General features: G+C 22.6%; 6 protein-coding genes across 6 annotated transcripts; 1 reads left to right on the plus strand and 5 right to left on the minus strand. All coding sequences in view use genetic code 6, as the record gives it.

Moving 5' to 3' along the window:
• Positions 1–164: 164 nt before the first annotated feature.
• On the plus strand, positions 165–1,738 carry TTHERM_00732870 (rab-GTPase-TBC domain protein; the record flags this gene model as incomplete). The annotated part of the gene is made up of 2 exons (XM_001023685.1): positions 165–662; positions 872–1,738. The coding sequence occupies 2 exons, from the start codon at positions 165–167 to the stop codon at positions 1,736–1,738; spliced, it is 1,365 nt and encodes a 454-aa protein (XP_001023685.1).
• A 476-nt stretch (positions 1,739–2,214) lies between these two features.
• Positions 2,215–6,058, minus strand: TTHERM_00732880 (GPCR-chaperone protein; the record flags this gene model as incomplete). The annotated part of the gene is made up of 8 exons (XM_001023686.2): positions 5,909–6,058; positions 5,658–5,784; positions 3,620–5,535; positions 3,062–3,561; positions 2,739–3,012; positions 2,613–2,690; positions 2,410–2,507; positions 2,215–2,356 (listed from the first exon to the last, which is right to left on the minus strand). Exons 1-8 carry the CDS (start codon positions 5,918–5,920, stop codon positions 2,215–2,217), a joined length of 3,147 nt encoding a protein of 1,048 aa, XP_001023686.2. The 5' UTR covers positions 5,921–6,058.
• A 342-nt stretch (positions 6,059–6,400) lies between these two features.
• Positions 6,401–8,135, minus strand: TTHERM_00732890 (MORN motif protein). The gene is made up of 6 exons (XM_001023687.2): positions 7,770–8,135; positions 7,588–7,669; positions 7,398–7,455; positions 7,228–7,333; positions 6,912–7,164; positions 6,401–6,856 (listed from the first exon to the last, which is right to left on the minus strand). Exons 1-6 carry the CDS (start codon positions 7,987–7,989, stop codon positions 6,607–6,609), a joined length of 969 nt encoding a protein of 322 aa, XP_001023687.1. The 5' UTR covers positions 7,990–8,135; the 3' UTR covers positions 6,401–6,606.
• A 139-nt stretch (positions 8,136–8,274) lies between these two features.
• TTHERM_00732900 (hypothetical protein) lies at positions 8,275–10,091 on the minus strand (the record flags this gene model as incomplete). The annotated part of the gene is made up of 5 exons (XM_001023688.2): positions 8,275–8,626; positions 8,686–9,028; positions 9,090–9,632; positions 9,691–9,969; positions 10,022–10,091. The coding sequence occupies 5 exons, from the start codon at positions 10,089–10,091 to the stop codon at positions 8,275–8,277; spliced, it is 1,587 nt and encodes a 528-aa protein (XP_001023688.2).
• Positions 10,092–10,389: 298 nt separating this feature from the next.
• On the minus strand, positions 10,390–11,087 carry TTHERM_000732901 (hypothetical protein; the record flags this gene model as incomplete). Its single annotated transcript, XM_012799884.1, has 2 exons — positions 10,390–10,578; positions 10,902–11,087. 2 exons carry the CDS (start codon positions 11,085–11,087, stop codon positions 10,390–10,392), a joined length of 375 nt encoding a protein of 124 aa, XP_012655338.1.
• A 1,904-nt stretch (positions 11,088–12,991) lies between these two features.
• Positions 12,992–16,509, minus strand: TTHERM_000732902 (cyclic nucleotide-binding domain protein; the record flags this gene model as incomplete). Its single annotated transcript, XM_012799885.1, has 11 exons — positions 12,992–13,112; positions 13,364–13,453; positions 13,705–13,794; positions 14,033–14,122; positions 14,374–14,463; positions 14,715–14,804; positions 15,056–15,145; positions 15,397–15,486; positions 15,738–15,827; positions 16,079–16,168; positions 16,420–16,509. Coding segments are annotated over 11 exons (1,021 nt in total), but the record flags the coding sequence as incomplete, so codon positions are not given.
• Positions 16,510–16,820: the final 311 nt, after the last annotated feature.

Genomic DNA, 16,820 nt, shown 5'->3' on the forward strand with positions numbered 1-16,820 from the left:
CTTATTAACAGGTAATAATAGTAATTATTTTTATGATTGAAAAATTAATCATAGATTGGATGTTTTCATTTAAAGGAATAATAATTTGTTTCTTAGTTTATAATTGAAAAATTTACTAACTAAATTTTAATTAAAAAAAAAGCTTTAGATAAAGATTTTAGGTTATGGCCGCAAAAGCTGCATTTAAAAAAAAGTAAGAAGAAGAATACGATTATGATCAGTATGGCTTTTATCTTCCTCTTTCAAAAATTAGCATGTAAAGTGATAAAAAAGAACTGAAAAAAGTTAATGCGAGAGTTGAGAAATGGAGAAAAATGCTACCAAATATTGAATAGCTAATTTAAAGTAAAAATGAGAAATTAAAAACTAGAATTAGAAAAGGAATTCCTGATGGAATCAGACTGAAAGTTTGGCCCCACCTTGGCCAAATAGAAGCACTTAAAAAAAAATATATTAACTAGGGATATAACTACCTCATCAAGCAAGCTGACTTTCCTTATGAAACAGATATTGATGCGGATTTGAACAGAACCTTTCCAAATCATTAACTCTTTAGAGATTAAAAAAATACTGGAATAGAATCTTTGAAAAATGTATTAAAAGCCGTCTCCTTAACTCATGAAGATATGGGATATTGCTAAGGATTAAATTTCATAGCAGCTGTATATTATTAGATTAGATTTATTTGTTTATTTATTTATTTTTAGAATGATTTTAAATGGCGTTTTTGTCTACAATAAAATAAAAAAGGTCAAATATAATTTCTGATAAGCATTTTTTTAACATGAATTCAATTAAACATAATCTTCTAAATTAATTTTTAATTAATTAAATAATAGATTTTTTTAAAATTTATTCTATCTTAAAAAAGGCATTTATGATTTATATTAATGATGAAGAGTCCTATTATATGATTATAAGTCTTTTAGAAAATTATGATTGTAAAAAAATGTATGAAGATGTAGCTAGTATCAGAAAATAGTTGTTTGTGCATGACCATTTGGTAAAAAAATTTTTGCCAGATATTAGTGAACATTTCCAAAATTATGGCATTGAATCAATAACATTTGGAACAAGCTGGTATATGACTCTCTTTAGTTCTGTTTTGCCATTCTAATATTTTTTAAGAATTATGGATATATTCTTCTTTGAAAAATGGAAAATAGTTTATAGAGTTGCTTTAGCTATGCTTAAACTTAAAAAAAAGAGACTTCTAAATGCTAAATCTTTCGAAGAAGTATTTTTAGTACTCAAAGACTTTTCAGAGTATGAAAACAATATAATTGATCAAGATAAATTCTTTAAAATTGCTTGTAAAGATTTCATATTTTCGAAAACCTTAATTGTAGAATTGGAATAGCAATATGATGCTCTCAATCCTCCTAATGAAAATAAAAAGAAAAATAGACCTCTTCAGGCAAGAGCAAAAGAAAGTGAAAAACTGATGCTAGAAGATTAATAAAAAATATTAGAATAATAGCAATAGGCCAACATTAATTTTTCTCAAAATGAAAATATTGAAGAAAAAAAAGATTAAAACGAAAACATTTTCTAGATTTAAGAATAATAAATCGAAAATCTTACTAAGTTCCAAGTAAAGGAAAGTAGTTAGTTAAAAAATTTAAAGTAAGAGTTACAGCTTCAACATAAACCCTCAAGCGAGTCTAATGGAAACCTTTCTCCCTCATATACTAATGAAAATAAAGAATAATTTACTATTCCTAAATTATATGAATGATTGCTTTATTATCTTAATTTAAATATTAACTTATTTTAAATAATTAAAAAAACTCTTAATTTATTTAAGCTATATCATTTGATTTTATTTTTTTATATATTAATATTATTATTATTATATCACCATCAATCAATATCTTATAAAAAATATAATAGTTTAAAATATTTTTATTATCTTATTTAATTTTAATATTATATATATATATATAGCACCCTGAGTTACTGCATATTTTCAAGGCAGCATACAAATAGAATACATAGTATCTTTTATAAAAATTAAAAAACTTTTACAATTAATTACTTACTTAATATTTGAAAAACAAAACTATATATAATATAATTTTTGTAAAATATGTACATAAAATATATTTAATTAAATTATAAACTTTAAATTTAGTTTAATTATTATTATTTTTTTTTTGAAAAATGGTAAATAGGAAGGAAGGTAGGGGTAGTAATTTAAATATAACAAAATTTTCAAGCAGTAATCATATTGGCTAATATCATTCTTTTCTTAGATCTAGTTAATGTTTTTTAAGCTATTTTTCTTGGTATAACTTAATATGTTGGATCTATATCAAAAATATTTTTAAGTTCTTCTGACTGGCTGTTTAAAAATCTATTTTAAATAAAATTATTTATAATCAAAAGAATAAAAATTAAATAAACTACTTGAAATCGGAGAAATCAATTGTACTTTTAATTGTGTAGTTGAGAGGAATTTATATTTTAACTGGAAAACCTTCATTTTAAAATAGGGTTTTAACTTCCTTTATTTATTAGAAAAATGTTTAGCTTATTTTATCAAATTTATAAGTTAATCTAGTCAGCTATATACATTTAATATAAGTAATAATTTAATTGAGAATTCTTACATCTTTATTAAGAAATTCGTTTAGTCTTGACAAAATAGGGTTCGTTCTTTCTAAAACTTGTAAAACAGGCAAAAATTACTTTTTTAAAAAATAAATATTAGCTTTAGAAGATATTATTAAGTTTACTTTGAAATGTATGGGATAATCTTTAGACATCCATAAACTAAATGTAGTTTTTTTTATTTCTTTTTCCTTGGAATGAGAAGTTTATATTTATTTTTTATTATTATTTTTGACTGCATCATTGTTAATAGATGCTGACCTTACAATGTGAGGATTATTGCTTGATTCTTTATGATTAAAAAGAGATTTTTGGTAGATGTCATTATTTTCATATATGCTTTCACCCATCTCTGATTTATTTTTGATGATGTACTCATAAGTAAGTTTCATATTATATCTTTTTTTAATAAAATAAGGTTAAAAAGAATACTGAAAGATTAATTTACTATTCTGCATTGTAGTTTGCTATTTTCTTCTTAATTATTTTTCCATTCCATGCTTTTGATGGTTAGACAGTACATTATGTTACATCAAAAGAACTGTTGAAAGGCTTTGACTCTAATAAGTCTTGTATAATTTTTTTCTTTTCTTCAGTATCAAGCTACTCTTGAGGGTCTGTGATGGTTTTATTTGATTTGTTAACTAGATACAACTATTAGTTTTTAAATAGCAGACTCATATTTCTTCTTTTACATTTTAAATTATTGAATCCAACCAAAGTAGTGTCCAGCCTAAAATTTGTCCCTATTTTCCAAAATCTAAATGTGTCAGATGGAGCAAAGTACCCAAGAAATGGTATCATACTCTCAAAATGCCATTTTATTTCTATGTAGCAATCTGGTAGTGATGGAAGCAAAGTATTTAATTAAATTAATTACTCAGTAATTTTTTTCTTCTTTGACTGGTATATATATTCAAATAATGTTGTAGTAAGTTTGACATTTTTCTATTTTTTAAAAACAACAAAGATAAAAATTAATAAATTATTGTTTGGTTAAATTTACAAAAAATATAGCTTCATCAAGTGGAGACCACCCTTCTTTGTTTCTAATTCGCGGATTTCCTCCATTCTAAAGTAAATATTTAAAGATATCAAAATATTTGTCTTATTTTAAGGCGAGTTTAGTAGCTAAGTAAAGCAGAGTGTTACCGTTTGAATCAGGAATATTTTTTTATTAATTAGAAAATCCTTAAATAAGTTTCTTTAAAGAAAGAATGTCATTTTAAAAAATTAAATTGATTATTTCTTGCTAATTTTGGAAAAAGACAGTTATACTATTAGAATTTAGTATCTTATTAGGTGTTTAAGGAAAGCTTTTCAAATCATCTCTTTCTGCATGATGTAATATTTAAGAAATATCTTTTTCATTTATAACTGAATTTGTTTACTCAGTATCTTTTTTTTAATTACAAAACTAATAATCTGCTAGCTACTAATTGTCTAACATTTTGTTATGCAATCTAAATGCATCCAAATCAGAATTAGCTTTTAGAATTGGAAGGCTGCTGTTCTTTTAAAAAAAATCACTTTCATTAATATTTTTTTAATCTTCTATTGGTGAGTGAAAAAATGAATTATTATTATTATTATTTGTATATTCTTGTAATTTATGTTATTATCTTGGTGGAGTTACAGGATTCTTTTTAACTATAAAAGTATTTGAATTTAAGATAGAGTGGTTTTATATATTTTAAGTGTGTTCTTATTCTTATTCTTGTTCAAAAGAATTATTTGAAACTTCAATCACATTTTATTTTTATTAAATATTAAAGTCATCATTTATAATTTCAATCTCTTGATTATTTTCTGTTTATATGTCACCACCAGCAGCACAATATTCTTTTTATGGAAAAAGGGAAACAGAATCATTATTCATAAAGAGTGTGACAGGTTCAGATTGATATCTATTGTTTTCTTATCTTGTCATATTATTATTTTTAGCTATATATAAAAGATGTATTTGCTGTTCATTCTGAACTTCTATTCTCGAAATATTTGGAGGAGAGGGACTAACATCTTCTTTAATATTTTCTTCTGATTAATTAAATTTTCTTCCTCTTACTTACGAGTTTTACATTTATTAAGTTTTATCCTCCTATTAACAATTTGTAGAATTCCTTTTATTTTAACTATTACAACCTTTAATCAATTAGATTTAATTAGTGATTTAATCATCTAATTTTGCTGATTCATGCAATAACTATTACTCATTTTTTTATTTGTTGTTTTTGAGCATACTTTCTTGGACTCCTTTAGTTTAGCATATATTATTTAAAATCTTATTTTATATTTTTTGTTATTTACTTTAAAACTACTACTTCTACACATCATCTGATCCCTAAATATCTATTATGTTTTCCAAACTACCTTATTTGTGGCTTTGATTAGAGTTTTAAATATTCTTATTATTACAGTTTTAATTTAATATATTTTATTTGCTCTGTGAATTAATTATTTCTTCCTAAAGCTCGTAATCAAATTTATTTATCTTCATTACAATCATTTCAGTTTTTGAATTTGAAATATTTGACTTATTTGTATTATATTAAGTATTGTGTTCAATCTCCTTTTTTATACTCAACTATTATTACTTATTATCATTAAAAAACTCCAAGCTCTAATGCTAACTATAGGAAAAGGCTTGGTGATTTTAAAATTCATTTATTTATTAGCTATCATTACTGTTTTAAAAATTTGAATAGGATTTGTTTTTTTGAAGATTAAAAACTCTTATACTGTTATTGAAATAGTTATTTCTATCCGAATAGCGCTTCATATCTAGCGATTGTAAGTTTGCAGCAATACCATTTTCGTTACTGTCTTCAGTTATTACGAAATCGCTATCATCAAATAATGTATTTTTATCTTATTTACTAGATATAGACTAATTCTTTAAATAATTTTTCTATGCTACCTATGCTAATGATTTAAAAAACATTTAAAATTTGGATGCAAAATATGTAAAGGTATTTATTTGGATTTATTAAAATAATTTAAGGACTAAGTGATTAAAATATTTAAAAGTAAAATTCAACTATTACTTTGAGGGGTTTTTTACACATCATTGTGATGATTGGCCTATTAATTTTCTAATCGATTTTAAATGCTCGAGCTACTATCTTTCCTAAATACTCCATCGTACTACTAAAATTACTGCTTTATCTCAACCTGAAAATAATAAAGGGATTTAAAATACATTTGTAAATGGAAATTATTAATCCAATTAAAAAAATACAGATATATTTTCTTTTTCAATTGGAATGAAATTTTCTGCTGGTATAAACAAAGGTACTTTTTATTTCATAGCATCCAGTAAAAATGTATAACACGAGCTAGCTTTTTTGATGAAAGTATATTCTATTAGTATTAAATTGATTAATTATATATTTATTAACAAAATAAATTAACCAATAGTTTATGACAATTTAGTTTTTTAGTTTTTTAAGAAATAATAAAGCATATATACATACATAGCTAAAGCTATTATCAAAAAATTATACATTCTTTATATCTAAGATAAAAGAATATTTGTTATTAAGTAGTAAGTGATTATTATAAAAAAGAACTAATTCCAAATGTAAATTCTGATGCATTAAAAAAAAATAAATAAATATCTATAATATTTATTGCAATTTTTACAATTAAGTTCTCACATTCTCTTTTGATTTTAGGTTTAATTATTATAATAAGAATACTTTTTTTCAAAATTTCAGCAAGTTAGATAACAAAATACTGTATATAAAATGATCTTTTTTATTTTTACACTATTTTGAATAAAGAGTTTGTTGTTTGATACTTTTCTTTGATTGTAATAAAGGTAGAACATTAAATTTATCTTACTGATTAAAAAAAACATAACATTAATTTCTTAGTTACAAAATCTAGCTTACTATAGAACAGATATATGTAATATAAATATATGTTGTAGTTAATTTAATCATCTAAAATAAATTAATTTTATAAAATTGCAAATTTAAATGATAGTTTATTTCATTTTTTCCCTTTTTTCTCAGGCTCAGCGGAGTCGAAAAAAAAGACTATTGTCCAGCTATTTTCAAGAGCATTGCATAATACCAACTTTACTACCCTATCTCCTTCATCTTTTTAGAATTCAACAATTTATCCCAAACCATTAAATTAACTACTTAAAACATTACTGGGTTAAAGTATCTTAGCATTAGATCCGTGTCTTAATACATTTACCATTGTATAATTTTTAACAAATGCTATTACTTCATTCCTATAAAATAACAAAAATATAAAAATTTCATTAAAAAATTTAATTTAAATCAAACCATTTCTCTGGAGCTTTATCTTCAAATTTAGGATAAGGACCATTCACATATAATTTAATTTCTTCCTAAGTAACAAAATAAGGGAGAAGATTTTCTTTCATGGTTTTTTTATCACTTTTAGCAAAAGATTCAGCAAATTTATCAAAGAATTATGTCGAACTAAGCTTAATTTCTAATTCTTTTTTCTTTAGCATTTTTTCCATTTTTAATTCCTTCTGCATTTTGGATTAGTAAACACCATCAACAAATTCTCCTAATAAATTTTGATTAATTTTATTAATTCAAAAATAAATATAATCTTTATCTAAATAAATACCTTCCCATCTATTTCCATCTTTATCAACAAAGTATCCCTCACCATGCATTTTATGATCTTTCCATTCACCTTCATAAAGAGTTCCATCTGGAAATTCGTAGGTGCCCTATCCATTTTTAAATATGTAAAATTAATTATTTTAAATTATATTAATGCAATTTATTTATTACTCTTCCTTGCTATTTTCCTTTGTACCATTCTCCTGTGTAAATTGCTCCGCTTGTATATCTTTTAGTTTTATTTTATTTTAAAATGGTTATTTTTTAAATTCTCTTTCATTAAAAATATTTTTCTATAGTTTATTCTTTATTCTTATCACTATGCATTATTAAAAAGCTTTATAAAAAATAAACTAAGTACTTATATACACCAAATCCATGCATTTTATCTTCCTGCCATGATCCTCTATATTCTTCATTACCTGCCTCATAACTTGTACTGCCTTTTATAATCAAAAACATATAAATAAATATTATTTCAAACTGTTTCATTTCTGCATTTATTTCTGAGATTTATATAAATTCTATTTTTAATAAGTCTACCTTAAAATATAAGCACACCTTCACCGTGTTTCATTTTTACTCCATTTACTAATTTCCATTAACCTTCATAAACCAAACCATTTCTATATTCAAACCTTCCAAATCCTTCCATTTCTATATGCTATTAAACTTAAGGTTCTTCTTCTTTAACTGGCTCTGCCTCTGGTGGAGGGAGGTTAACTTTAGATGGTACCTTTTTTTAAGGTGCGGGTTTTGACATTTTTGCTTTTTTGAAATATAGTTGATTTTGTTAAATTATATTATTAGTATAATCAATATATTAATTAATTAATATATCTATCTATCAATCATTACTTTTATAAAATTTGTTATACATTTTAATTTAATTTTTTTGTTTAAAAACACTTCTATTTATTAAAATTTCTAAATAAAAATAAAGCAGTTGTAAAATTAATAGCGAAAACATTCATTTATAAATACAGAAAGAGGACATTAAAGCATGAATTAGATATTTTTTTATTAGTATAAATAAAAAATAATTTTCTCACCCTAACTAAAAATGAGACATTTTTAAATTAAAAAGCCTATCCCCTAAGCTATTTGGTACACCGTTCTTTGGTGCAGCCATTAGCTCCTAATTAGTAGTTAAATTCTAATCTTTATTTTTAACTCCAAAAATATAATCCTATACAGGCTATTTCTTTACACTATTTTCAAGGTTTGCCTATAAAATAGATTTTTCTCTAGTTAAAAGGGTTGGAGATATAAAAGAGGATTAATTTATCGAAATAAATTCTGGATTTTTTAAGTCGTCAAACTTTATGCTACTGTATCTAAGTGATTGCTCTTATAAAGCACTAAGTTTATTGGGTCTAACACCATTATACTATTAATACCTAAATAAATTTAAACATTTTTATTATTTAATTTTCTCAATTTATAATTTTTTATTTACTAATCTTATTTTTCAGATTTGTAATAGTCTTTATTGAAATCTGACCCAAAAATGTCTTTATCTTCTACTTTATTTACATCATTTATCATCTTGTAGTTATTCTTTTTGGCTTCAACATATCTGCTAGTTCTAAATTAAGGAAGTTCACTTTTTGTTATTGAAATTAGATCATTATTTTTTTATTCTCCTAGGACGACCGAATCAAATCTATTGTTATTTAGCTGTTTTTTGTATAACTCTTAATTGTAATTGTACTAATTAATAAATTCAGCTTATTTATCATTTCCTTCCATATTCTTCTTGTAATCTTAAAATTTCTCTTATCCAAGTTCAAAATTACTTCCTTTTTGATAATATTTTGGAAATACTTAATAATTGCTAAACAAAAATATTCATGAATTTACTTCTCAATTAGGCTGCCTATTCGTTTTATTTATTTTCTTACTGATTTTATCCAATACTTTAATTTGGTAGATTTGATGACTTTTCATAGTCTAACTTTTCAGTTCCTAAAATCAAAGGCAGATGGTATCTCTTGTTTATCATTTATTTGTAAATGTTATCGTTTGAAGCTTTATCATTTTTTTTGCCAGTATAAGCTACCATTGATTCAGATTTCATATAATCTTCATCTTTCTTTCCAAAACCAGCTAATTGAATATTATCCCTATTTAATTTTTCTATCGTTTTTAATTTTTCTTAGTTCAAAAAGGGATTAGAGTTCAAGCTTTAAAGCTAATTTTATTGCTAATAATTTTAATTGTAATTCGAAATAGGTTTTTCATTTTTACATAAATTGTAAAAATCAAATTTGTGGCTATGACTTCTTTGGTTTGCCTTACTGTGTAGCTTAAAAATAGAGCCATCATTTTTTGCTATAAATTCTTCAATATCATACTTTCTAAACTACTACTACTTCTCAGAATTTTACCATTCTTTTGTTACATCTATTCATTAATACATTTTCTTTTAAAATTTAAATAATTTAGTTGAAATATAAAAAACCATCAGTCCCAAATACTATTTTTTAATTTCGCTTTTACTTGATTTCTTCTAAAGTAATAGCTTTTTTAGGAATAGAGTAATTGATTGAGCTGTAATCTCTTTTATTTTGTGAAATAAAATCCTCTTTAGAAAACTTATCTTGCATAGCTTATCCAACAGAATCAACATAGTTTCTATTCTAAAATGCCTTTTTAGAAATAATAGGTTCACTGTCAAATATTTTACTTTTATTTGAGAAAAATATTTGATTCAAAGAATCAAAATCGCTATATTTATTATCTAATAATTTTTTCTCTATTAATACACCCCTACATATGTTTAAAAAACTTACTGCTTTCTAGATAATCCTGCTTTTTAAACACTTTGCTAACAAATGATATAGGATGGTAAGCTTCTTGCATTTAAGTCTTTGTTCTATTAAAATAATTTTTAATTTGCTCTATAAATAATATTTTTCAAGTTCTACTATTTTTTATATATTGAATTAGTTTCTAATTTTATTTTATTTAACTAAGTGAATAATAATTTTTAAAAGCTTACTGAAAAACATACATAAAAATAAAAAAATATTCATGATAATGCAAATTTAAAGTTTATAATAAAAAATTTGTTTGATAATTTCAGCTAAGCTCGCACTATATTTAGGAACACCAAAAACTACAGTTATAGTTTTATGGAATTCTATTGAAGTTTAGTTTCTCACACCATTAAACGCTCTTCATTCAAGTACAAAACCTTTTAAGGAGCTCCACCACACTTAATAGGCATTTAAGGTTCAGTGAAGACGGACTTGCCTCTTTTAAATTCTTAAGCAAATTAATTGAATTTAGTAGCATAGTCTTTCCAATAAATAGAGCATGCAGGGCAGTTAGAGTCATCAAATGCTTCCTTTAAATTTTTTTGTATAAAAATACATTTTAATATCTGTATTTGATAATTTATTTTTTATTAAATTTTATGATGTTTCTGTAATCAAAAACATAAATATACTTTTATAAATTATTCATATAATTTATATTATGTCATATATTGACACTTATCAAAATTAAAATGTTTATTCTTGATTTTTCTCCTTTTTTTGTTGTTTTTATAATATAAATTTCTCCCTAGTATCTATTATGCTTTTTCTTGAGTTTTACTTAAATAATTATTATGATTCAGGAATCTATTCTCTCTTTTTTTATTTAGAATTGTGATTTAAATTGAATTACCTTTGATTCGTTTGAAATCGACCTTTATTCCAGTCGCAATAATGAGGTGATCATAGGTCCATTCTCTGCCATCGTCAGTGATAAACTTGTTTTACTCTGGGATAACCTTAGTTACAACATTAAAGATGAAGTTAATTTTCTTGTTTAATAGATTTTATTAAGTTCTATATGATTTTTCTGCATCATACAAACTACCACCAACTATGGTCCAAGAAGGTAGGTAGTAGTGGAATCTGGAGGGATCAAAAACTTTAAAAAAGCTTAAATTGATTCCTTTTCTGTGGATAAGTTAGGCAGATATTTAAACTAGCTGTACCATCACCAATAATACATAAAGGAGTGTGTGTAGCAGTAGCAAATTGATACTTGAAGATCCTATTGAACATTTTTAAATTTATTGTCTAATTAATACTTTTTCTTTGAGTTTTTCTAAAAATAGTTTACTTTAAAGTATTGAATTATTTAATATTTTTTGATTTTATGTTCAATTTTTAAACAGGTATCTTTTTTAGGAATCTCTTCTTGTATATTTTTTAATTTAATAATAATATTTATTGATATTAACACCATATAAAATTTTTCAGGAACAAGCAAGGATTAATAATAATCATGGTTTAGACATAAGTATATTTTGATTTTAAGCGATTAATTTCTTTCTGAATAAAAAAAACAAAAATGGTAATTTATATTATTGAGGACAGCTTATAATTCTTTATTTACAAAAATATTCAAAAAGAAGATATAATAATTAAAAGTAAAAACATAAAATAAAATTAAAAAAATATTTTTATTTATTCATAAGTAAAAGTATAAATTAGGATTAATTTTACAGTCAACTTTCTTTAGCATAAATTTAAAACCATTGTTTTTTAAAAGGTATATTTTTATTCAAGAGTTAAAAATTTATTGTTACCACTGTCAATTTAAATTTAATTTAATTAATATATGTGGTTTTAATTTTTGGTTGTAATTAAATAATTAATTTGCATTTACAATTATTAAAAACAATAAAAGTAGTGATATTTTTTTGTATCTCTAAGTAAAAAATGTGATATCGTATTTTAGAATTTATGGCAGCAATATACATTCTTTTTTGTTATAGAATCAAGATATATTAAAACTTTTTATGATTTCTAATATATATATTATTGGATTGAATCCAACTAAGCCTTTTTTTAAGAAATTTCCAAAACATATTCAAAGAATTAGATTTTTATTTTTATTATGATTGATGATTTTATAATGAATACCCAATATAGTTTATAGATATTTTAACAAAAGTAATTTAAATTAATTTTAATTTTTGATATTAATAAAACTAAAAATAAAACAAAAAATACTACACAAGTAAACATATCATTTTTGGCATTTATACAATTTATAAAGAAATAATATAACACTTAAAGTTCAAATTATTTGATCGTTTTTGGAGAAACCATAAGGTTACTTAAGAGGAATTAATTTATTTAAATAAATTTAATTTTTTTATTTTTTATAAATAATTTATTTACTTACAAAAATAAATATGAATAATATTTATAAATATAAAATCAATAATAAAATCTATCTATCAGTTTATATTTTAGATTTAAAAAAACTTTTCAAAATATTATATAATATTATTCAAGCATTTAATATTTATTCATCCTTTTTTCGTGACTTGTTTATAATCAGAATAAATTTTTAAAGACAACTAATCTTTTTGATTTAAGAAACTTGCTTATTACTTTGAATTTTTATGATTCATGCTTTAGGCTAATATTTTATAATAAATTTGTGTAAATTTTAAATAAATTTCAAAATAGAATAAACTTTTAAATAAAAGGATGAGCTAAATAAATTAATAAAGAAAGAACAAAAAAAAGTACCAATTTTTAAATATTGAAGAAAAAATATATCATAAAATAGTTAATTAGAAGGAAAAAATGAAGAAAAAATATGAAATAATAAGATTAATTAATTAATAATAAAAGTAAAAATTTGAAAATAAAAGGATGAGCTAAATAAATTAACAAAAAAAAGCAAGCACAATAAAAACAAAAAGAAAAAAGAGCTTTCTTGTTTTTAATTAGTTTTTATAATTCAAAATATCACAATCCAAAACAAATAAACTGTTTTTACTGAAGGCCAAGTGTCAAATTTGAGAGATTAATGCAATTTGCTAAACCAGAACCTAAGCCTGATGCACCTTCGTCACCAATTTAATTTTCACTTTTTAAATATTGAAGAAAAAATATATCATAAAATAGTTAATTAGAAGGAAAAAATGAAGAAAAAATATGAAATAATAAGATTAATTAATTTATTATATAAGTAAAAATTTGAAAATAAAAGGATGAGCTAAATAAATTAACAAAAAAAAGCAAGCACAATAAAAACAAAAAGAAAAAAGAGCTTTATTGTTTTTAATTAGTTTTTATAATTCAAAATATCACAATCCAAAACAAATAAACTGTTTTTACCGAAGTTCAAGTGTCAAATTTGAGAGATTAATGCAATTTGCTAAACCAGAACCTAAGCCTGATGCACCCATTGCACCAATTTAATTATTACTTTTTAAATATTGAAGAAAAAATATATCATAAAATAGTTAATTAGAAGGAAAAAATGAAGAAATAATATGAAATAATAAGATTAATTAATTAATAATAAAAGTAAAAATTTGAAAATAAAAGGATGAGCTAAATAAATTAACAAAAAAAAGCAAGCACAATAAAAAAAAAAAGAAAAATGAGCTTCATTTTTTTTAATTAGTTTTTATAATTCAAAATATCACAATCCAAATCAAATAAACTGTTTTTACCCTAGGTCAAGTGTCAAATTTGAAAGTTTAATGCAATTTGCTAAACCAGAACCAAAACCTGATGCACCTTCGTCACCAATTTTATTACCACTTTTTAAATATTGAAGAAAAAATGTCATAAAATAGTTAATTAGAAGGAAAAAATATGAAATAATAAGATTAATTAATGAATAATAAAAGTAAAAATTTGAAAATAAAAGGATGAGCTAAATAAATTAACAAAAATAAGCAAGCACAATAAAAACAAAAAGAAAAAAGAGCTTTATTGTTTTTAATTAGTTTTTATAATTCAAAATATCACAATCCAAAACAAATAAACTGTTTTTACTAAAGGCCAAGTGTCAAATTTGAGAGATTAATGCAATTTGCTAAACCAGAACCTAAGCCTGATGCACACATTGCACCAATTTAATTATTACTTTTTAAATATTGAAGAAAAAATATATCATAAAATAGTTAATTAGAAGGAAAAAATGAAGAAAAAATATGAAATAATAAGATTAATTAATTAATAATAAAAGTAAAAATTTGAAAATAAAAGGATGAGCTAAATAAATTAACAAAAAAAAGCAAGCACAATAAAAACAAAAAAAAAAAAGAGCTTTATTGTTTTTAATTAGTTTTTATAATTCAAAATATCACAATCTAAAACAAATAAACTGTTTTTACCCAAGGTTAAGTGTCAAATTTGAGAGATTAATGCAATTTGCTAAACCAGAACCTAAGCCTGATGCACTTTCGTCACCAATTTAATTATTACTTTTTAAATATTGAAGAAAAAATATATCATAAAATAGTTAATTAGAAAGAAAAAATGAAGAAAAAATATGAAATAATAAGATTAATTAATTAATAATAAAAGTAAAAATTTGAAAATAAAAGGATGAGCTAAATAAATTAACAAAAATAAGCAAGCACAATAAAAACAAAAAGAAAAAAGAGCTTTATTGTTTTTAATTAGTTTTTATAATTCAAAATATCACAATCCAAAACAAATAAAGTGTTTTTACCCAAGTTCAAGTGTCAAATTTGAGAGATTAATGCAATTTGCTAAACCAGAACCTAAGCCTGATGCACCTTCGTCACCAATTTAATTACCACTTTTTAAATATTGAAGAAAAAATATATCATAAAATAGTTAATTAGAAGGAAAAAATGAAGAAAAAATATGAAATAATAAGATTAATTAATTAATAATAATACTAAAAATTTGAAAATAAAAGGATGAGCTAAATAAATTAACAAAAATAAGCAAGCACGATAAAAACAAAAAGAAAAATGAGCTTCATTTTTTTTAATTAGTTTTTATAATTCAAAATATCACAATCCAAAACAAATAAACTGTTTTTACTAAAGGTCAAGGGTCAAATTTGAGAGATTAATGCAATTTGCTAAACCAGAACCTAAGCCTGATGCACCTTCGTCACCAATTTAATTACCACTTTTTAAATATTGAAGAAAAAATATATCATAAAATAGTTAATTAGAAGGAAAAAATGAAGAAAAAATATGAAATAATAAGATTAATTAATTAATAATAAAAGTAAAAATTTGAAAATAAAAGGATGAGCTAAATAAATTAACAAAAATAAGCAAGCACAATAAAAACAAAAAGAAAAAAGAGCTTTATTGTTTTTAATTAGTTTTTATAATTCAAAATATCACAATCCAAAACAAATAAACTGTTTTTACCCAAGTTCAAGTGTCAAATTTGAGAGATTAATGCAATTTGCTAAACCAGAACCTAAGCCTGATGCACCTTCGTCACCAATTTAATTACCACTTTTTAAATATTGAAGAAAAAATATATCATAAAATAGTTAATTAGAAGGAAAAAATGAAGAAATAATATAAAATAATAAGATTAATTAATTAATAATAAAAGTAAAAATTTGAAAATAAAAGGATGAGCTAAATAAATTAACAAAAATAAGCAAGCACAATAAAAACAAAAAGAAAAAAGAGCTTTATTATTTTTAATTAGTTTTTATAATTCAAAATATCACAATCCAAAACAAATAAACTGTTTTTACCGAAGGTTAAGTGTCAAATTTGAGAGATTAATGCAATTTACTAAACCAGAACCTAAGCCTGATGCACCCATTGCACCAATTTAATTATTACTTTTTAAATATTGAAGAAAAAATATATCATAAAATAGTTAATTAGAAGGAAAAAATGAAGAAAAAATATGAAATAATAAGATTAATTAATTAATAATAAAAGTAAAAATTTGAAAATAAAAGGATGAGCTAAATGAATTAACAAAAATAAGCAAGCACAATAAAAACAAAAAGAAAAAAGAACTTTCTTGTTTTTAATTAGTTTTTATAATTCAAAATATCACAATCCAAAACAAATAAACTGTTTTTACCCAAGGTCAAGTGTCAAATTTGAGAGATTAATGCAATTTGCTAAACCAGAACCTAAGCCTGATGCACCTTCGTCACCAATTTAATTATCACTTTTTAAATATTGAAGAAAAAATATATCATAAAATAGTTAATTAGAAGGAGAAAATGAAGAAAAAATATGAAATAATAAGATTAATTAATTAATAATAAAAGTAAAAATTTGAAAATAAAAGGATGAGCTAAATGAATTAACAAAAATAAGCAAGCACAATAAAAACAAAAAGAAAAATGAGCTTCATTTTTTTTAATTAGTTTTTATAATTCAAAATATCACAATCCAAAACAAATAAACTGTTTTTACCCAAGGTAAAGTGTCAAATTTGAGAGATTAATGCAATTTGCTAAACCAGAACCTAAGCCTGATGCACTTTCGTCACCAATATAATTATTACTTTTTAAATATTGAAGAAAAAATATATCATAAAATAGTTAATTAGAAAGAAAAAATGAAGAAAAAATATGAAATAATAAGATTAATTAATTAATAATAAAAGTAAAAATTTGAAAATAAAAGGATGAGCTAAATAAATTAACAAAAATAAGCAAGCACAATAAAAACAAAAAGAAAAAAGAGCTTTATTGTTTTTAATTAGTTTTTATAATTCAAAATATCACAATCCAAAACAAATAAAGTGTTTTTACCCAAGTTCAAGTGTCAAATTTGAGAGATTAATGCAATTTGCTAAACCAAGAACCAAAACC

The sequence above is a fragment of the Tetrahymena thermophila genome, assembly GCF_000189635.1.
Source record: "Tetrahymena thermophila SB210 genomic scaffold scf_8254417, whole genome shotgun sequence".
NCBI lineage: Eukaryota > Ciliophora > Oligohymenophorea > Hymenostomatida > Tetrahymenidae > Tetrahymena > Tetrahymena thermophila.